The following is a 22,019-nucleotide window of genomic DNA, read 5'->3' on the forward strand; positions in this document are numbered from 1 at the left end:
AGAAGTGCACCTAGAAATATGCATTTTAGGAAAATATATCCATTTTGATGCTTGAGTACATGGAAGAGTGTCCACATTTGGGTGTGAACTTTAAAAACTTGGACCCAAGTGTGCATTTCCTCCATATGAACAAGAGAATAGCCTCACAATAGGGAGTAGAAGCAAGGGCTGAGCCTAGAGAACAGTGACGAGAATTCTTGCGTTCCGGGAGGATGCGGTTGTAAAGAGGGAATAAAGGTCCTTGTGCAAATGCATGGTGCAGAATTCAGCCCCCTTTGCTGCAGAATTTGGATTTATGAGCATGGTGCATCGGGCTGCAGGCATGCTCCGCAGGAATACTAAAAGGCCTCCCCTGGTCTTAATTGAAACGGATGCATCTGGAGAACGGACAACCCCTTCCGGACACAAGATAATGAGATGAATCTCAGGGACATGTTTTCATTTCAGGTCTCCCTGCCATGCCCAGAGATTTAGAGAGTAGTGCGACCGGTCAGCCCATTTGGACGCCGAGAGGGGATTTTGAAAGCCAGGCTGTGTGCATAATGGCTTGCCACCCCTCACCCCACTTGCCATAGGCCGGCCGGCGGCAACGATAACTTAATGCTTCTGCAGCAAAGCCAAGCCGGCTTGATATGTGTCTGCGCTTGAATCATGCAGCTGCAGCTGGGAGGTGATTGCTCCTGGCTTGCTTTCTGTCGGTTGAGAGGGAGCAAGGGGAGATTTTTATCCGGTTACTGGCTGCATCTCAAATACTTCACACACACACACCCCAGAGAGAGAGACAGAGAGACAGAGAGACAGAGAGACAGAGAGAGACAGAGAGACAGAGAGACAGAGAGAGAGAGGAGCAAAATAAAAGGAGAGTGGGGCAGAAAGAGCCTTTGGCCAAACAAAACAAAACAAAACAAAAATCTTTAAAAACATTGCATTCCTTAAAAGGCAAAAGGGATATAATGTAGATGCATTCGTGGCAGTTGTCAATTTCAAGGGAAATAAACCGCCTTCATTTAATGGACAGGCTGGCCATTTGTTTTGGATTTGTTTAGGAGATTATCTAACCACCAAAATTCACTTACTTTTAATGAGAAGAATGCGCTCGCTCGCTCTCTCTCTCTCTCTCTCTCTCTCTCTCTCTCTCTCTTCTGAGTTTGGAGGGTTCTGCTTCCTCACACCCTTACTTTAGGGACCCTTCTGCCCACACTCACTACATCACTCCAATTCGGCAGGGCCTGCACAATCCACAATGGATTATTCATTTCCCTGAGTTATGTGGACTGGCAACTCTCTTGAAAAACACCAGGGAAAGCTTTGCGTAATTTCTTTTATTTGCCAATGTGCACTTGCACTAGCATATTGGCAAAAGAATGAGATTTTCATGCACAAATTCCAAATCCATCATAGAATGATGAGGAAATTAAAGACATCTGAATATCTGTGAAATGCAGACAGAATGCTTAAAAAAAACAAACCCCTGTACATTGTTGTAGTCAGTCAGTACCAACTACGCTGAGTGTGCAGGGGAAGGCTATGAGCTGTGTTAACGAGTGTCATTGTATGCAAGAGGAGCAGGATGGAAAATTTTTCTAAATGGCTTAGATCTGTTTCTTGGCATTGGAAGGCAAAAATATTCTTGGCAGCAAAAGAGGGAAGATTCTTTCAGAAACAGGTAAGAGCGACAGTGTTGGACGAACCAGACTCGGTCCTGCCCATGTTAGTTCTGCACATACTTGTTCCAGCCTGTTTTTTTTTTTTTTAAATTGAGTCTCATTTTTCCCTAAAGTTCCATGAAAATATGCAGTATTTGTGTCGAGCCAAAATGTTCATGAAACACACACACACAGATATATACAACTTATTATCCTAAAATATGCATGGTGCTTTGGATCCAGAAATGAGTCCAGCTTAGAGTACAACCATTGGAATCCACGAGAGCTGAGTTAGCCAAGACTAGCAGGACTAGGTAGAATTACAGTGGGATCCAGCCTTTGGGACACGATATATTTTCCCCACCCGTTTGTACAGGGACTTTAGCTTTCAAGGTACATCTTGATAAACATTTCGGTACTGTTTTGTTTTTTGTCTTGCTGACAGAACCGGGGTCTGAAAAGCTGGAGAACTGCAGAAAAGGAAGGGAGGTTCAGAGTTTAGGAAGTGTGAAATGTGGGCCTGCACCAGACTCTGGACTGAAAGAAGGCCCTCAGGAAGGAAGGATAAGACTGAGAGGGCAATGGACTTCAAACCCCATCATCACAGCCAGAAGGGGTGGGATGATGGGAGTTGTAGTCACAGCCATCTGGAGGGTGCCAGGGTTGGGGCAGGCTGTGCGGAGGGGTAGAACCAGCCAAGAGCACCCTGTTCTGAGAGGAAGAATCCTGCCAAGATTCAGCAACTTTTTCCCGCCTGTGCCACCGATGCATGTTAGGGTCACAACTGGGAGTGTGGGAGAAATCCCCAGTGGATCCCCATGATTTTGGATTTCCATGCCTGCCCTGGATGCATTCGGAAACAGACCAGCTGCTCCCGGCTTCCGGCCCATAATAAATAAATAAATAGGGTGGATTTATGCAGATCTACCATTAACATTCAGTAACGTGCATAACAGCCAGGGAACGATCTTCTCAGGTGTTCCTAAGAAATAACTCAGTTCAACCAAAGAGTTGATTTGGTCCACAGCCTTTCTAAAAATCAGACCATAAAAATAATATTGAGACATGATCTGAAAACAGCAAATTAAGCATTAAACAGTGGTTAAAACAACAGAGTATTAATGTGTGTGTGTATGCAAGTACTTCCCTAAAAACAAATCTGACTCCACTGGCCAATGCGTGATAGAATGACAGAAGCCTGACATGCTTAGACACGGTGGGCCAGCGCTCTGCCTTGGGAACGTTCGAGCCACAGAGAGGGAGGCTTCTGTCCTTTTGAGCTTAGCAAGTTGCTTCAGCCCGGCTGAAAACCATGATCTGGGAACAATCTGCATGCCAAGTCTGTCACTGAGCTTTTGCCCTCTCTGTAAATGCAAAGTAAGATGCCAGTCCTCAGGGTTCTCAAAGAATGGCTGGTTTGAACCAGCACACTACAGAGAAACTGCCCGGCTGGAGTGCCCCATCCCGCTGCCTTCATTGTCTTGCTTTTCACATTATGGAAGCCACCTTGGGTTCCTTGCAAGAGGGCAAAGGGCCAGGTATAAGGATGAAAATCGAATAAAGGGATAGACTTGTCCTTCCTCCCCTCAACTCCTTGGCAGGACAGCCGCCCTGGGACTCATCCAGTAAGGACTGGCTGTGACAGATTTCCCCAGCACAGTGAGAAAAACTGTTTTATCATCACAACAACCTTGCAAGGTAGGAAATGCTGCGGATCAGGCACTGGCCCAAATCCACCCACTGAGCTCCATGGCCAAACAAAGGATAGAACCAGGTCCCAATCCGACACTCTAACTGCTCCTCCACTGCTCCAACAGTGGCAAAGGCTCCTCCCTTTTTGGACCCAGAGACAAGCAGCACCTCTCTGGGTCAGGATTAAAGAGCTTCATTAGCTGACTAAAAGAAAAAGCAGGTAAAAGCAAAGTGAGCATGGAGTCCCTTTGGTTAGCAGGGTGCCACAAGGCAGAGGGATGGGGGGGCTCAGGGATCTTTGTAGCGAGCTTGGCCCCGAGGTTCTGGGGTGTGACAACTGTCATTTGAGGGGTTTCCAACTTCCAAAGGAAGACCCAACTCCGGTGGGGCCAGTTTACCCACCGCCTGTCATGCCCCCTCCCCTCTTGACCCACACGATGCCTAGCTGGGCTTCTGGCTGGCTCCACTTCTTTGAGGGCCAACTAAGAAGGGGTGCTTGAGAGGCCTGTGTCAAGACTATATTTGGGGGCAGGAAGAAGATCCTGGGGGCAGGGAGAGAAAAAAGAGAGCCTCTGATTATATTCATGCCAGGCCTCCAGCAGTGACGCCCCTCTGTCCGTTTCACTAAGCTCTTTGTCCCGTCCCCCCCGGCTTCTCCACAAACCCTCCACACTTGTGCCGAGAGGCCGGAGAGGCGACTGGAGAAGTGATTAATGTTTTATATGAGGACTGCCAAGAAGGTTTGATTTCTATTAAGAGCAGCTGTAAGCAGATCTTGAAATGCTATACGCAGGTCCCTGACTCTGGGGAGGGGGGGCGTCAGCACGGTGGGGAGCTGGGCTCGGGTGACATCGATCCGGCTGTGAAGTGGTGACGGCAGCCGGCTCCTACATAAACAGTAGTGGTTAAGGTTTGCGGTGGTCTCCCCGCAGAGGGGCTCTGACACATGACAAGCTGCGCCCGGTTTTACTCCAGAGCAGAGGGCTGGAGAATGTGGATGTATTCGGGATAAGGGCCGTCCCAGGCTGGTCCAGTATGGGCCCATCTGAAAAGCATGCTGTCCCCCGAAGGCCAACCAAATATCCCAGTGGAGAAGCGCCAGTCTCTTGTGAGCACAAAGTTCCTTCATGATCCCGGAGACGGGCATGGGCGAGAAGTCATTTTGCACAATGGCCGGAACTCTCCACGCCCATGTTTGCCCCCTGTGTTCACCCCCACACTTCACATTCCTTGTGCAAACAAGAAAAAGGCATATTCAAAATGGGGAAACGTGCTTCTTTTAAAGCATACCCAAACACACGCTTTGTCACGTCATCATACAACTTTTGCAGCCAGAACTGCTTGCTTTCCATAGCGTCTGTTTTTGAAAACATGCCCTTTTCCAACACGAATGCAAATTTGGCAATTTATGAGCATTTTCAGAGACAGGTGCTCTGGCATGCAATCTCAGTTTGCAAATGGAACATGTTCACCTGATCAGAGAATGTAAATGGCACTTCTGTGCATTTCTGCTACAAAGGTAATTACCACCCCAATACAGAACGTGGTATTATTTGGATCCCACCAAAAGGGATTCTGTTCTGCTCACAACACTTGTAGTGTGAACATCTATCTAACAAATGGGAATATTTATCTAATGAACTATCTTGGAAACTAAGCAGGGTCAGGCCTGGTTGAAGTCTGGATGAGTGACTTATAATGTTGGGAACCACCCAGAGGGCTTTGGCTATGGACACAAAGAAACAGGAATGAGAATAGTCTGGGGATCCTCCTAGATCCATCATTCTGGCTGAGCAACTGCAGTGGCTCGGAGCACCTTCTACCAGCTTTGGCTGGTTCTCCAGACAAGGTCATTCCTGCTGGAATGGACACCAAGAACCTCAGGAGGGAATGTTGTGTGACTCTGTGCTTTCTCTATGGATGCTCCAGAAGCTGGAGCTAGTGCAGAATGCGACAGCGTGACCTCTTTCGCTTCTTCGCCGCCTGCAGCTCCTCTGCATGCAGGACTGCGCTGGATGCCAATTTACTACTGCAGTTTGGGGTTGGGGTTCAGGTATGAAGCCCGTTTTGCTACCTCGGAGCTGCAGCGAGGAATGCCGCTCTGAGGCTGGAGTTCCAGCTCTGACCTTGGAATGCATTTCTGAGCTGGGATGCCAGCTTTTCTACAGCCACTTAGAGGTAAAGGAATGCATATTGTCAAGGAATAATGGTAAATAAATATTTGTGTGATGTAAGCTGAGATCAATTACACGCATCTGCTGGGGTTGCATGACTAAAACGTCAACATTCCACCCCTTATTTAGCAATTTTTAGGAACAGATTGTTTTGTATTAAAGACATTCCTAACTGAAAGTCCAAGGACAAACTTCACTTGGTGAGAACACTGGTTTGAAATGTCCTAGGATGCAGCTGCAGAGGTTCTGCCCTTAATGGATTTTTAAGAAACAGATTTAAAAATATAATCACAGGAGGAGGAGAAAGTTGATCAAGAGCTCTTTGCCAAGATATCTCTGAGTGGCAGATGTGGAGTTTGAATAATGGGGAATTTCTCTTCTCCTGAGCACTGGAGTGTCCTCTGTGTAATTGCACTGGAGGAGAAGATGGTGAATAAAAGTTCTGAATCGTGGCTTCAGGCCCGAGAGGAATTGTTTTTTATCCACAAATTGTGAGAACAAGTCACCTTTGCTCTCCCAAAGGTGTCCCAATCATCACTGAAAAGGTGAGTGCAAAGAGTGGCTCCTGTTCTTGAAACTTGAAAATTGTCAAGCTTGTGTGCATATGTGAAAAACACACATTTAAAAACATGCATCTCCTTAAAAAGCTGCATTTCCTTGTTTTACGGGTGGGGATGTGAGCATTTGGGTGCAACCCGTAAAAAATATACCTTCTCCCCTTTGGGATGAAATGAGAAACAGGTGGCAGCTCAGCATAAATAGGAGACCAGGGTGGGTATTGGAGGGTCCCAGAAAGGGTAAAGTGCCCCTTGCTGCCCTTGCCAGGCTTCCCACTCACCACATGGGATTCAGCAGGCAGAGAAGAGGGAAACCAGGGCTGGTGCCTAACAATGGCGAGAGTGAATCAGGTGGTGGATGATGGGAGGAGGAGGGGGGCTTTGGGGGGCAGGGTTCTGCTCGCCTCCTGGCCCATCCTTTGTCCCCTGCAAGATGCTGTCCCCAAAGCACATTCTGAAAGGGGATGGGGACAATCTTGTCCTCGGCCTCACCTGCTCCGTGACTGCCCCGTTGCAGCTTTCATCTATGTTGGGAAGACAAAGTTGTGGTGGTGGCCAAGAAGAGCCATGCAGGCCAGGCGGAGGCTTCCTTTAGTCCAGATTTCTGTTCACTGGCTGACCAAACAGCTGCCCACCTGAAATGCCCAAGCAGGATATGTAGGTAACTATGCCCCCCCACCCCCCGCCATACTCCCCAGCAGCTGGTGTACACAGGCATACTGCCGCTGATCTGGGGGCAGCATGAGGACTAGAAGCCTTGGATAACCTTCTCCTCCATGAATTTGTCCTATTCTTTTTGAAAGCCATTTGAAGCATTTCTGGAAGTGAATCCCATGGTTCATCTCTGTTGTGTGAAGAAGGACTTGCTTGGAACTGTCTTGAATTTCTCTCCCTGCTTCCCCCTGCTTTATAGGATGGTCACTTTGGGTTCTAGTATCGTGGAAGACAGAGAGAACGGTTTCCCTCACCCCTTTTTCCACACCAGGGTTAAATCTGGACTCCTGTGTCATGTCTCCCCTGCCCACTGTTTCAGTCCCCAAACTTGTCTGTCCTCATACAGGAGTTGCTCCATTGCCTTGAGCATCCGAGTTTTTCTTTTCTGCTCCTTTTCAAACTCTGCACTAGCCTTTTGGAAGTGCACAACTAGGAGTGTGCACAGAATTCATTGCGTGCGCGACCTGCAGATCTGTACAAAGGGCAATGCGATACTGGCAAATTTATTTTCTATGCATTTCTTAATTATGCTCAAAGAGCACGTTGTCCTGTACCCTTTTGAGACAAGAGTTGCAGAGGAACAAATGAAATTAATTTCCTGGGCTGAGATATCAATTCAGGGCTTAGTAAAGAGGAGGAAAAATGCCTCTGAGAAGGCACAGAGTGCCTTCTCCTGCTAATTAACTTCAACTAGTCCCAGCTGGCCTAAAATGGCCACAGGGTCTGGTGTCTAGCTAGCCAGCTCCAGCCCTGGATGACTGTCGAATGCTTGCAAATCCCAAGGAGATGTTGGCGGCCTTCCATATCCGCAGGGCAATTTGCATATTAAACACACACCAATCTGCATATTAAGTGCTCATTTGCATAAAGGAAGTCAGCTTTTATGGGCACCCAAAATAAACACAAAAAAGCCAGCATTAGGAAGCAAAATGTTACCACAAATAAATAAGGGTCAATTTATGGGGGGCAGCATGGATGGTGTGTGTGTGTGTGTGTGTGTGTGTGTGTGTGTGTGTGTGTGTAAACAGGTTTTGTTGCAATACACACTATCTTAGTAGGGCTACATATTTGCTCCAGATTTCAAGCCAAACATTCAAGGAGCTGTCCACGGTTCTGAACATGGATAACTCCTCAAATATTTGGTGTAGTCCAGCAGCTATGATGTTACAGCGTTATTCAGCAAACAAACCATGCTACTCCAGGAACATCTGCTCTATTCATTAGGCAGCACAGTCTCTGATCTGAAAAGTCCGCAGGTTTGAGGAAGAGACACCAATACACTGACTCTGGTTTTCCAGGTTTGTTAGCAGGACAATCTCAATGGCAAGTAGTGGTGCAGAGGACGGGAACGCCCAGGTTTTTCCACCGGGCTAGAGGTCCTTGGCAGCTACCTGGCTGTTCCTACCCCAAGGATGGATCTGGAGAGGCATTTTAATCTTTTAGAATGGGAAAAACGACACAAATATTGGGAATCCTCCACATATTTTGTGGTTGGGCAAGTGTATGGCATACCTGGGGCAGTGGCCTTCTTGAAATCCTCAGTGGGTTCCGTTGGGACTTCAAGCTGCCCAAATCTGGCCCCCAGGCATAAAGAAACTCACCTTTGCCCTGGAGAAAAGGGAAGGGGAAACATTTTATCTCCTTTCCTGGGGACCCTGGAACCCAACGGGTCATAAATGAAACACAGAGGGGCAAGCAAGCAGAAGTAGCCCTTCCTTTCTGAAACTGTGGGACGTCTGCTCATGTATACTTGGTTTTACAAAGGGATCAGTGGGTGGAGGAGAGCATGGCTATTTTCTGCACATGGAACCGGAGGCATGGAAGTCGCAGGGTCAGAAGCAAGCGGTCCCTCAACAGCAGTATTAGGGACCAGTAAAAGTCTGTTCCCCACAGCTTCCAGACCTTGGAGGCACCCAAAGCACCTGTCCCTGCTTGGTTTCCTGGCCTCATGTGGTTCGCAAAAGCAGCAGCTTGATTGTTCAACCTGTGGCTGGAAGTGCACCAAGAAATGTGCCCTTTGAAGCACAGTACACGGGGAGCAACGCAACCTCAACTGACGTCGGTGCTTGGGCAGCCACCCAGGTTCCGCTCCCTGCTCTCCGACTGGCCTGCCTGGTTGGGAAAAGCGTCTGCACAGCTCACGAATGACGGCAGCCTTCGAGAAGCCTTCATTTGGCTTCCAATCACATCAAGGTGTGAACGGCGACACACACCTGCCAACTCTGCCTGCAACATCCGTGCATGCCCGAGGGCTGCATCTACAGGTTAAGGGAGAGCGTATCTGTCTTGCATCCCTTTGGCAGGTGTTCAATCAGCCAAGGGGGCACATTTTGTTCTGGTAGAGCCTGCCTCTTCCAAAATGATTCCCAGTGCAGACTCCACGGATGATTCAGGTGGGGATTCAGTCACGGTCCCCCTCGGCTCCCTTCCCACTACCGCCACCGCCACGTCTTTCTGGATCCAGCCAGCTCCATGGTGGCTAATTAATTTTAATTACTGTCTTTCGCTGTTTGGAAATTGGGCATGCTTACAAAGGGAGCGAACGGAAGGCGAGAAGAAACAGAGCTGAAATGTGGGGGGGGGAGTAGACAGGGTGGGGCAAGGAAGCCAATCCACAGCAACGGGGTGGCGGATTGGATTGGATGGGAAGGGGCAGAGTGAGATCTCTGCAACACACCGAATCAGTGAAAAGGAAATTAAAGAGTTGTTTGAGACGGAGAGCAATAATTAACAAGGTGGGCTGGTGGGTGGGAGAGAATGTGCGGCTGCACAGGGTGGGTGATAACATGGAGGAGGGGTTGCATCGGGCGTCAGGACTGAAACAACTGCAGATACCCATGGGCAAGTTTTGGGGCGTTAGCAACTTTCTCGAGCAGCTAGAGATATGTGGCACCTTTTGAACTCCTCCACAATGCCTTGCTGGCATGAAAGTAAAATCTAAAAAAACAGCAGACACCTACACACAGTTGAAATGATGAAACGGAAACAAAACGAGCTGCATTCAGACCAGTGTGTGAAGCTCTCTTTCTCTGGATTGGGGCTCTGAATCTGCTCCCGAGGGCTGAATGCCATCGGCCAAACCTGGGGACTGCATTTCCCAGTGGGGTGGGGCCCAGAGCAAAGCGGGGCAGGCTGCATGTGACGCAATAGTCCCTGGAAAACCAGCTTAGTGGTGCTTGGTGCTGCACATGTTGGTAGCTAAGGGCCAGGAGAGGCATTTCAACATTTTAGGAAGGAGGAAAAGCTGCAAGAAGGTTGGGAAAATACCCACGGTATGGCAGAGTTGTGGTGTTGAGGCATTGCAGCTTTTGGCTTGGGAAGAGAATCACCCAGCCCCCATTGAAACATTCCCTTCATCCTACTTGCCACCCTGGAAATCTTGGCTGGGAACACAATGGGGGCTTTAGTCCATCCTCTTGGGGTTGGCAGAACCGGGTGGGAGGCTGCAGGATGGGCAGACAGAAGGCGGCATCCCCTTCCATGATGGCAGCTGCTTCCAACTTCCTCCTCTCAGGTCTATTTGCATGGAAAGCAACCACCACTGCACCCATGAAGAAAAGGGGCAATGCTCAAAAGGGAAGGTGAGAAAAGAGGGGAGTTGTCCGGCAGCACCATTCCTTGGAAAGGCCTACCCAGATCAAGGGTCAGGGCAGTGTAGTTTTTTGAGCACTGGACTGGGACTTGGAAATCCAGAGATTTGGCCATAAGTCTTTCTGGGTGCCTTGGGGCCAGGCCCTGACTTCCAGGCCCACGTACCTCATAGGGTTGTTGTGAGGGTCAGGCATGCTGACCCGAACTTATGAAAAAAGCAGGATGTAAGTGTAACAATGAAATAAAATTTCCCTTCCCAGACAGGAGATAAATAAAAAGGGAAGACTGCATGATCCCCATATGACAAAGACTGGATCCAACTCAATGAAAAGACACAGAACTTAGGCAGGAAAACCTCTTGTCCTCAACTCCAAGCAACTAAGAGTTGCTGCTTTGGAAAGCTTGTGTGAAGACTACCTCGTAGGGTTGTTGTGAAGGTCCAGCAGTGATGGGAAGGACAGCACCCATCCCCTTCAATGTAAAAATAACAAATCAATATTTAAAACAGCCGACAATGACCACATGTACCCTCCGCTCAATCATCTTTGTTCCATATCCCTTCTCGAATCTATTTCGGGATGGCAGCGTGAGAATGAGGAGAAACCAGGCAGCCAAATGGCATCGCTGCCAAATGCCTTCGTCACGCTCACCGCTGATTCCCTCCAGTTTGTTTGCAGCTTTGTGGGAGGCGTGTCTTTCGGTGCCTTGCTTCTCCCCAGCCTCTGCCACCGCGCTCTCGTGGCGACCTTGGCTGAGTCATTTCCTCTTCTTGGCGCCTGCCAAGTTTCTTCCTTCGCAAAGAGGTGGCAAGTCATTTCCCCAGGCTCGACAACACTTGGCAGCAGGTTTGTGCGCATTGACACCACTGCTTTCCTCCTCCCCACCTCTGGGAGGTCGGCTTCCTCCTGACCCACATACCTGACCTACTGTGGACAGAAGCCAGCTGGAGTTTCCAGGTGTAGAGAGCAACGTGTGTGTGGGAGAAGGACAGAGACAGGAACGCAGGGTGGCAGAACTGGTCTGCCTACTGGTGCCAGAAGCAAAAGAACAGAAAACCGCTGTGTGCTTTGGGTTTCCCGCAATGGAAGGCGGGAGAAGGACGCTGCAGAGAAGGATTTGCCATGCCCCTTTCTCTCCTAGAGGTGTTGCCAGCATGTTACATGGGCCACAGTGTGCCAGGCAAAGTGTTTCCAGGGAAGCCAATTTGTGTCCTGAAAGATCCACCCTTCCTCAGCATCCCCAGCCCTGTATTCGGCTTTGATGCTTCCCCACTTCCACTGTTGCTAGCCACATTGGTAAGTTTCTCTTTCGGCCAAATGCTTGCTAATCAGGGAGTCCCATGCAGCCAATTGGATTTAGCAGTGCAATCATGCCAGGAAGCCAATGCAGAGTGAGGGCAGCCCTTCCTGCCTTCTCTTGGAATGGGGAGAACATTTTCAGCCCAGTTCTTGAAGTGCTCCCCATGAATGCCCACCTAATATGCCTTATATCCTGTTCCATCCAGCCTGGCACCATCTAGCCTAACGGTGAGGCCACCTGGTACCCTCCAGATCTTTTGGACTACAGCTCCCATGTTCCCCAACCAGTGGACTTGATGCTTCCCACTGGAGCTTTGGAGATACTGGCTACCAAACCTGGAGCTTTCTGCTTGCAAAGCACATGCTCTACTTCTAAGCTGCCATCTTTCCCCCAAACTAAAGAAAGATTCTGGCCCTCATGAGTAAATTTAGAATTGGCAAAGCTGCCTCAGATGACAGATTCAGTCTAGCTCAGTCCTGCCTTGACTGACAGCTGCTCAAATTGGCTATACGCTCTGGTATATACATTTTAATAAATAAACTTAATTAGCGCTATGCCACTGAGCTACGATTCCAAACTCCCTCGCCTGGAAGATGTATCCCAGCCCTGCCAAGGTCCCCATACATAGAGGATAATGCCGCTCCGGGTTCTGAAGCTGCTCCAGCACAAGAGGCAGGCCCTCTTCAGCGATATGCTCTCTTGGAAGGCAGCCAGGCAGCTCTCTGCAGAATGAGGAGGGATTTCGAAAGGGCTGGCCATCGCCCACATGCGGGAAAAAGTGCCAGACCCAAAGATAATGTCTTTAAGACGCAGCGGGGTGATTTAGCAATGAATTTACGGGCCACCTGAGAATGGAGGACTAGTCCAGAGCTCTGCAGGAGGAGTGTGTTTGCTTTGCCAGGAAAAACTGGCTGGGAGGCCAAGTGTGGAAAAATTGATTCCAGGTCCATATGGGAGAATTTTCTGGGAGCTGCCAACAAACCCGAAGCATCCAGGATCCATCAGAAATTAGTGTCAAGATTTTGTCCTCCTCCCCTTGAAAAGGTGGTGGGGGGAGCTTCAAATCCCATGCAGGGTAGAGCTGCTTTGCAAAGTCTCATTCCAAAAGTAATATAGAAAAGCCCCGAGCAGAATAGAACAGGCCTGCATTTAGAGGCCTGTTCAGTCTACATTTCCAAAATCCCACTGAACCAGAATGCTGCTGTACACTGAGACTTGTGCTTTCCCGAAGTTAGCGCTACTGTTTGCCCCCAAAGACAAACACACAAAAGTGCACAAAATGCACACATTATGGGGTGAGCTGTGCCCAGAAATCCATCTGCTTAGGGAAGCTTGAACTCAGATCGGTGTGCAATACTGAAAATGACACCTTGGAAAACATTAATACCTGTTAGCCAGGCAAACATGAGTGACAAATATGCTCACAAAATACAGTACACAATTGGCTCACGAACGCCTCAGTTCATGACCAAATTGGGACACGAACAAAATTTTCATAAAAATTTTGACTCAGGTTGCGAACTCCACATTGGGTGGCGGCTGCGATCCTGCCAGGGGCAGTGGGGAGAGGGGGGAGATGGTCAAGACCACTCCTGTCTTTCCTGCAGGAGCACGACTGCGATCTCGGCCATCTCCCCGCTGCCAACATGATCGCACCCATCTCTCCCCCCCACCAGTGTGCCGGGATGATGGGCACGTGCAGGGATGATGGGTGTGATCGCGGTCTTGCTGGGGGGGACAGGGAGATGGCTGGGCTTGGGGTGTGTGGGGGAGATGGCCATGATCTTTGTTGTTCTTCATCACTTTGCTTCTTCACATTTTTCTGATTTAAAAAAAAAGTTACAGAATGGATTAACCTTATTTACACTGAACCTTATGGGGAAATTTGACTTGGTTCACGACCAATCTGGGTCACGACCAGAGTCCTGGGACAGGTTAAGTTCGTGAGCCAAGGTACCACTGCGTATACATGTTTTAAAAGTGTGCATAAATGCACAGAGAGCCAGTGTGGTGTAGCAGTTAAGGGTGTGGGACTAGGACTTGGAAGTTCAAGGTTCTTGTCCCTGCTCAGCCATGGATCCGACTGGGGAGCTTTGGGCCAGCCACAGACTCTCATCCCAACCTACCTCACAGAGTTGTTGTTGTGGGGATAAAATGGAGAGCAGAAGGAGGAGAAGGATGTAAGCCACCTTGAGTTCATTGTAAGAAAAAGGCAGGGTACCGATCTAATAAACAAACAAAAATAATAATAAATTGCTTCCATTTGGAGAAAAGTTCATGTAACATTAGGGCAGAATCAAGCTGCATTGAAGTTATGGGTAGAGAAATGAGGAACTTTGCACAGTGAGAGCTGCCAACTTGTATGTTGCGATGCTGTAGCCTGGATTGCTGGGTTCTACTTTGGGTTACACTTTTTATCAGGGGCCATATTAGTTCAATTTCAGGGAAAAGCAAGATGAGAAGATTTCAGCACCATGGAGATCTCCGGGGGGACGGGAAGCCAGACAGGGTTGTCTGTGTGTTGCTCCAACCAAGAGCAGATCAGGACTGAGCCTTAAACAAGAACTTGGCTGCATTTAGGCAGGTTGTGTCTGCCTCCACACTGGCTGAAGCTTTGTCTTTTAGTTTCTCTTTTAGCAGCCTCAAGTTGCGACCACACAGGGATGGGCAACTGAGTGGGCTGGGGGTACCAAGCAAATGAGCGGATAAATGATAAAGATGGCCAGGCAGCGGAGTTGCCCTGGAGAGCATTGGTTAAGCATTCAGCATAGATGGAACTGAATGTGATGGACTAGTGGCTTGTCTTGCTATAATGGAACTTTGAAGAAACTACAATCCATCTCAAATCACTGCTAAGATGCTGGATGCATCTCAGTGGGTGTCTTTCCCAAGCAGAAGGTAACAGGTTGATCCCCAGATTCCATTGCTCCATCCAAAAACGCTGCCCACCCCCTCGTATCAACAAACACTCTCTGTGCCAAAGGAAATTCCAGCGAGGCGTTCCAAGATTTCTGGCTCTTTTCCTTGCTCCTTTCACAGCACACGCCTCTCTGGGGACGTTCCAGTGGAGACGAGTTCATTTCCTCCATCCTGGATGGCTCCGAGCAATTCCCACACAGCAGCACTGAACTCCCAGGAAGGCCCCTGGATACTCACTACACATACTTGGCTAGCTCCATCTTCCCCACACCCATCCTGGTGGGGTCAAGGAATGAGTAAAAATGGTTTCCTTGGTTTTCTGCAACAGCCCAAGTATAAACCAGAAGCTGAAATGTGGTGTGCGTGTTTCATTTCTCTTTCTCTCTCCCACGACGCAGAATGTACAAAGCAACACATGAGTCACGCACATGCACGGCCTCCAGTTACCCTGCTTTTGCACCTCCCATTCGGTCGAATATTCAGGATGAGCAAGAGAAAGTCTGGAGAGCAGTTTGCGCCAGAAACAACCCTATTTGTTCCTTACCCAGGAAATCTGGCTGCTCAGAATGTCTGCAGGCAAAAGAGCCGGCCTTGAAAGTTTGCAATGTACACAGCACAAACTTTTTGACAGACAATCGGGAGCAAAGTGAGAAGTAAAAATGGCCTAGCTCTCTAATGACATGCAGAGTTCAGCAGGATTCGCACTGCTGCCCTGCCCCAGGCAGGGAAGAAATGGTGCAGCACTCCAATATTCCCTTGCAACCATGGAAGGAGGACAATCCAGCCAATTATTTCTTTCCAGGAGGAGATAAGGTGCTCACTCTACACCTGTTCACTTTCCTGCCCGAAGGAAAAAGCAGTAAATTACTGCTGGATTTTTCTAGAAATAACACCCCCACCTCAACCCACCCCACTCCTAAAACAGCAGCAACAACTTCACACAGGTTTATCAATTGCCGCTTGCTTAGTTGCCTGGGGCGAGTTGAGGTTGTCTGCAGGAGACCACCTGACAAATCTTGCTTGCTAGCTTGCTTTTTTGAAGAAAAATTGTTTGCTTTATTTCTCTGTCCACCCCTGCAAGCTCCCAAAGTACCCCAAGAAGTAAAACAGGAATGCAAGGGAAAACAGACGGACAAGTATTCTCAGGTTAGAAATTCCCAAGGGACTCTTCCAGGACTGAATGCAAATCTATGTTATTACCATTATAAGAAGGGCAAAGTTTCTGTAAGGGATTCAGATTCTCAGCAAGCTGCCCCTACCCACCCCCCAAAGCCAGTGCCCTCCAGATGTGCTGGACTAATGTTCCCATCACCCTGACCCAATGTCCATGATGCCCGGGGATGCTAGGAGTTGTAGGTGTTGGGAAAGGTTGCTTTAAAGCCCCTCTCTGCTGAAGACTAGTAGTTAAAAAGGGGTATATTTTAAAGAGCTCTTCATGCTTTTATCTAGAGATTAATTATACAAAATCATATAAAATTAATTATATTAATTTGTATTTAATTGTATAAATTATATCAATTATATAAATCATAGATATTCTGTCTCTCACACACACTAAATATGTGCAGGCATATAGTTAATATTTTATTTAATATATGTTTGAATGGCAGTAGGCAACAAGTGTCTTTCGCTGTGGACAAGGGAATTTTTGCCTTGGGCTGCACATTTTATGCAAGAGTCCGTATCATTAATTCTAATCCTCATGTGGAAACAGTGAGATTTCCAGGGGTAGGGAGTGCTCTCAGAAACACCCACAAGTCGTTTGAGCTCAGGTTCTACCTCTATGCCTATTTTATGCCCACAACAACCCTGTGAGGTAGGTTAAGGTACAGCCTATGATGATCAGCCCAAATCAACCAGAGTATTTCACATAGTTGAGGGAAGTGGGATTTGAGCCCAGATTTCCAGAAGTCTAATCCAAACCTCTAATCACTATCCCATGCTCTTTTCTGCGTGGAAAGAAATTGCATCTTCACTGAACAAAAGCTTCCTTTTTTGTGAAAAGGAGTATGGGGAAAAAACAACATTTCTTGTGGGCTATCTGTGTAGCAATAGTTTCTTTTATTTTCTTGTCTAAAGTCCCAGCTATCATGCCAAACATGAAAATCCTACCGAGAGAGCGGGAGAGAGAGAGAACGGCGCCAGGTATCCAAGGCAACTACATTAAGCTTCCAGGCCTCAGTGAGGCCCACCCCAACCACTGTGAGGCAAAGCTAAATTTCCAGCATCTTTTCTCCCTTTAGAAGTGATCTCTTGGCAGCACAAATTTGGAGGCTGGTCTCCTGCTCTCGCCTCGCTGCTCTTCCCCACCCAGCTCCACATACGGGATATGCTAGCCTGCGTTGCTTCCCAGGGGAAGACTTGCTGATTGGCTGCAGGCAGGGCCAACTTTTAACATTTCCACAACACATGTACCCTTGTACCTCTGCAGAAGATCTGTCTGTCTAGGGAGGACAGATGGGGGAAAGGACGACTGAGAAATACAGAAATTATGCTTCTCATCAAAGTATACCCAATTTGCACCTCCTGGACTGACACAGCAATGTCATGCAGCCAGCGCTCAAATCCTTTCGTTTCTAAGCCTGCAACGTGATTTGTGCACACAAAGAACAACGAAAAAGTGTGTTCAACAGCATGCATTCATCTGAGGGGAACCATGCGCAAAATATCCAGAACCGTCTTGGAAATAGTGATCCAAGCTAAAAGTCATCCCATTCTGCATGGGGATCTTGACCTTCACCAGCTTTCCACAAAGGACTCTTTTCCCTGTTCTTCCGTCCCTTGATAGACCAGACCTGGCTATGCTCCCCCTTTAATGCTTGTGCTGCGCCCAATAGCTCCAGGAAACTGGAAATAACTATTTGCCTACTCGCCAGGGGTGAGTTCAAAAGGTTCTCCAGGCGAGCAGGCACAGAAATATTTCTCATTTTAGAAGAGCGTTGCTCCTTTTAAAAAATATTTTGGCCATGGAAGGATACATTCACAAATTGTGGCAGCACAAATTCAGGGCATTTCGAGGTTGCTCTCTTGCTCTTGCCTCGCTGCTTTTCCCCACCCAGGCAGGCTCTACAAAATAATGTGAGATAGTAGCTTGCTTGCAAGGCTGTGAGGTCCATCCTGCCTTCCAACATCCTCCAGTAAGGATTCCTTTCAGCACTGCCCCTCTGTTCCTCTTCCAGGCAGGCAGAGCTCCCAGAATTTCATCTGGACCCCAAGTTTTGGCAGCAGGTTTGGCTGCTGCTTTAATTAAATAGACTGTAGCCGTGTCAAAATCCATAGAAGGACATTCACTGCAAGCTTTCCCTCTGAGCCATAAAAAGGAGGCAGAACGTATCACAAAGCAGACCTCCTTGAGGTGCTGTCCTAAAGCTGATTAAAAACCAGCCACACGTGAAATAATAATAAAAAAACCTTTAATGAACTCCCGAGCTAAGTGATTTTTCTAAAACTCTCTGCCTCTTTTTATATTTATAAGAAAAAAAGGAGAGCATAGTCAATGACATCCTATACCTGGTTGTTGTACCTGTTTGTTTTTGCTTCCTTAGGTTTTTGTCCCCACAATACCAAATAAATAAATAAAACAGTCTTGGAACAGCCCATATACCTGGCCTCAGAACCAAGGGCCAGATCCAGCCCTGGTAGGTCCCACTTCCTTTCCTGCAAGTGTTGATCATCTGGTGGTTTTGCAACCCGGTTGCCCCATTCTGGATGGCCGAAATACGACTTCCAAGTCTCAAAGTGAAACTAGGCGGGCATTTGGACTCCGCCCCTTCGGCCTTCAGCCCCGCCCACCACTGGGATGCAGCCCCCGAGTGCTTCTTCAACCCTCGGGCTGAGGGAAGGTCCATACCTCCACTGCAGAAGGAGCACCAGCCCTGGGCCTCTGCTACTGAGACACCCAGTGGCCCTTGGCGAGTCACACATTAACTGCCTCTCTGCTCTGCAGTGTAGAGGGAGTAGTTCCGATGGTCCCTGGCAAGATATGCCGAAGTAATGCACATGAAGTGCTTTGGACCTTATATGATGGTAAGGATTTGGTCCGTGCATCCAAAAGAGATTTCGGCAGAGCTCTGCCAAACCAGGTGCCGAAAAAGCATGGGAGACCTAGTAGAACAGCTGGAGCAGGAACTGGACCTAGGAAATCCGGGCTCTGGCCCCGCTCATCCCCGCTCTTCGCAAGAAGGGAGGGGCACCATGCAGCATCTGTGTCGCAAGGTCGTCATGGGCCAGCACCTCACCAAGGGCCACGCAGGCTGGATCGGAACCCGGGCTGGGGGCTCTCCAGCCCTGCCCGTGCACAAGCTGGCCCTGGGCCTGACGCAAGCCACAGGCGTGGCCTGAGTGCGAAGGCGCTGGCCCTGCCGCCCTCCCCGCGGCCTGGGCCTCCTCATTTCCCTCTGAGCTGCCCCTCCCCAGGGCAGCAATAACTGGGCAGCTCCCGTGAGCTGAGGCCACGCAGCAGGGCCAGGCTTGTGACTCCCTCGATGTATTTTCACTGCAGCCATTAAAAACCCGCCCCTTTTTTTTTCCCCCCCCCCCCCCGTTTCACGGTTCCTTTGCCTCTTGCTCCAGCCCAGACAATGGCAATGGGGTGGGGGGGGCAGTACAAGACACCTTGGGCAGCTCGCACACCAGCTCTGTGCCTGCCAACGACTTTGATGGGAATCAGAGCAATTAGCGCTGGTGGCAGCACCAAGAGGGCTGGTTCACTGAGCGAGGCTGCCTTGCCACAGGCCCTTCAAAACCCGGAGTCAGCACTGCAGGGGTGGTTGGTAGACAGAGGGGGACAATGTAGACCTCCCTGCCCCTCAGTTTGGCCCAGAGTTTGCATTTGTACGAAGCACTTGCCATCTTCCCCATTTGGCGGGAGGAAGCAACTCAAGTCAATCTCCTTAATTAAGTTGGAACAAGTTTCTGCAGATTTGCTCATCATAACAGACATGCTCTTGCTATACGGAAAACAAGCCTGTTTTTTCCCCATTTCTTTCTTTTCTTTGTAAAATTGTTTTGCCAAAATTATTATTCAACAAATGCAGCAGCAGCTTGGAACACGTTAGATGGATTTGCCTATCCCCAGTTATTGTGCTGCATATTGATGAAACTTCCCTGCCCCCAGAAAATCCGTCAGTTCCATTATCACAGAGCAATAGGACAGTGGGACCAGCTGCCTGGAGAGGTGGGGGCTCTCCCACACCAGAGACAGTCAAAAGCACCAGGACAGCCCCCTGAGTCGGAGGTGGGAGGGGGTGGACCCAATGACCTTCATGGCCCCTTCCAACTCTGCTATTCTATGATTCTGTTTCAGACTGTATTCTTTTAGGGGGAAGAGACCTGGTTTGCTTGCTTGATGGTCTAAAAACTGCCAGTACAAACAGATAAACACCAATGACAATAAAGGCTTAATAACAAAATACTAATACATATCAATCACTCATGATTCTGGTCTGAATCCTGAAAGCAAAGAGGAGGTAAAACTGTCTATATGGATGGATAGCCATAAACAAGCCTCAAGCTGATCATAAATCACTAGAAAACCCCCGTATCCCATAATTCTGACCTGGAACCCACAAGTTGGGAGTAGGTGAAAGAGCAGCTGGGTGGCGGAGCCCAGGATATCCCCACATCTGATTTCTTCGCCAGATGCCAGTGGGAAGCAGCCTTAGGACATTTCCTACCAGATTAAACCAGGCACTGCGCACACTTTACATCCCACGATTTTCTCTCGAGTTGTGTTGCTTGCATCACAAGAGCTCTGTGTGCCAGGGATGATGGGAAACTGGTCTCCAGACTTCCCAAATTCAAAGGCATGCGGCAAACCTGAAACGTCACTCTGGAAAAAGGCCAAGACATTAATCACTGCAAGATGTTAATCCCAAATGAGCTGTTTGGTAGTCCCAGTACCACACCTTACATATGTTTCTGCTCCGGAGAATTGAGAAAGCGGACTGGCTGAAAGTTCATGAGAGACTGTCATTTAGACAGGGGGTGAATAACCTTGAGAGGTCCAGGGGTCCTTTTTCCCAGTGGAGCATTGCCCAGCGCTCAAAAGGTCAGACTTAGCCTGCTGCAACAAGTTTCTCATTTTCCCAACTATGTTCTTTCCCAGCAACAAATCAGTTTGTTTGTTTGTTTCCTAAATTGTCCCTTTAGAAATGCTTACATCTTTCCATATGCATTTCCCCAATTATGCTCTTTTTTTGCATGTATGAATCCGCAAAACTCAAACTCACCAAAGTAGTTAAAATTCTACCTGGAACCTAATTCTGCCTTGAGTCCATATCAATGTGTGAGTTCGGCAGTGTGTTTTTTTAATTTTTACATGAAGATCCATGCATATTTTTCTGGGTATTTTCCAAAATGTACACAGCTATTGTTTGCATTTTTGGAAATGCATCCATTCTTTCCCCATTGATTAAAGCATATTTGTCTGTATTTTTTCAGAAAGGGATCCTTTGTTTTATGCCGTTTTCCCCCAGAGGTGTGTGTAGGATCCTTTCTGGGATCCAGAAATCACACTGAATTTGGAAATATATGGATCACTACCAAAGTTTGCTCTTGGATCTGTCTTCAGTTTGGAAGGTGTGAACTGGGAAAATCCAAATTAAAGATGACATATTTCTCAGACAACCCTAATGCATGTCAGAATATTGTTCCCTCTCCCGCTACACCCAAAATGTTTGGGACTACAGCTTTCATCATTCCTAGCCATGGGCCATGTTGACTGCAGCTGATGAGAGCTAAAATCTCAGGCACCTGCAGGATGCAAGGTTGGAGAAGGTTGTAGAGACAATTCAGAGACAAATTCATCAGACAGGTCAAAGGTGGCATTGGATGTATCTCTGATCGCCATTCTTAAGAAAGATCCACATTTCAAAAAATTTGGGCTAATAGTCCAAGTTGTGCTTGGAATATGGTGGGGGTTAATCTGCCCCCCACCAGACTTTGCATTATGTCTTTTGCTTTGCAATATGCTTTGTATCATAATTTTTTCACTGGCTGTATTGTTATGCAAAAAATCAATGTCTGTGCTCAATTTGTTTCTGACATATCTAATTCTACTATAATGTGTTTGGTTCTACCTAGGGAGACCTAACCATCGATGCATTTGCCTGATGCTTTTACAGGTCTGCTCTCACTGCTTGGAAGATGCTACACCATGCGAATACCTGTAGACCAGGTGTATCAATACCTACTGCTCTGGTCCAGCCAAGGCAACTCACTTCAGAACTGATGGTTCTTAGGAGAAAACAAAAGCAGCTGTGCCAAAGATGAGATATAGTTTGTTGAGGATGATGATGAAATATGGATGCAGGATGTAAATGATTGAAATTTCGAATGGAGGCATGGGTTCAAATCCCATTTCTGACACAATTTTCAAAATGGACATGTCAGGAGTGGAGCCAGCTGGAGTCGGGCTCCAGGAGGCC

General features: G+C 48.1%; 1 protein-coding gene across 1 annotated transcript in view; it reads right to left on the bottom strand.

Moving 5' to 3' along the window:
* Window positions 1–20,493, bottom strand: part of SEMA6B (semaphorin 6B) — a 100,252-nt gene extending 79,759 nt beyond the window's left edge. Inside the window, exon 1 of the mRNA XM_044417579.1 lies at window positions 20,150–20,493. Coding sequence (XP_044273514.1) covers window positions 20,150–20,216 — 67 coding nt within the window. The 5' untranslated portion in view covers window positions 20,217–20,493. The remainder of the gene's footprint in view (window positions 1–20,149) is intronic.
* Window positions 20,494–22,019: the final 1,526 nt, after the last annotated feature.

This window comes from Varanus komodoensis, unplaced genomic scaffold (genome assembly GCF_004798865.1).
Source record: "Varanus komodoensis strain SLA01 unplaced genomic scaffold, ASM479886v1 scaffold89, whole genome shotgun sequence".
Lineage (NCBI taxonomy): Eukaryota > Metazoa > Chordata > Lepidosauria > Squamata > Varanidae > Varanus > Varanus komodoensis.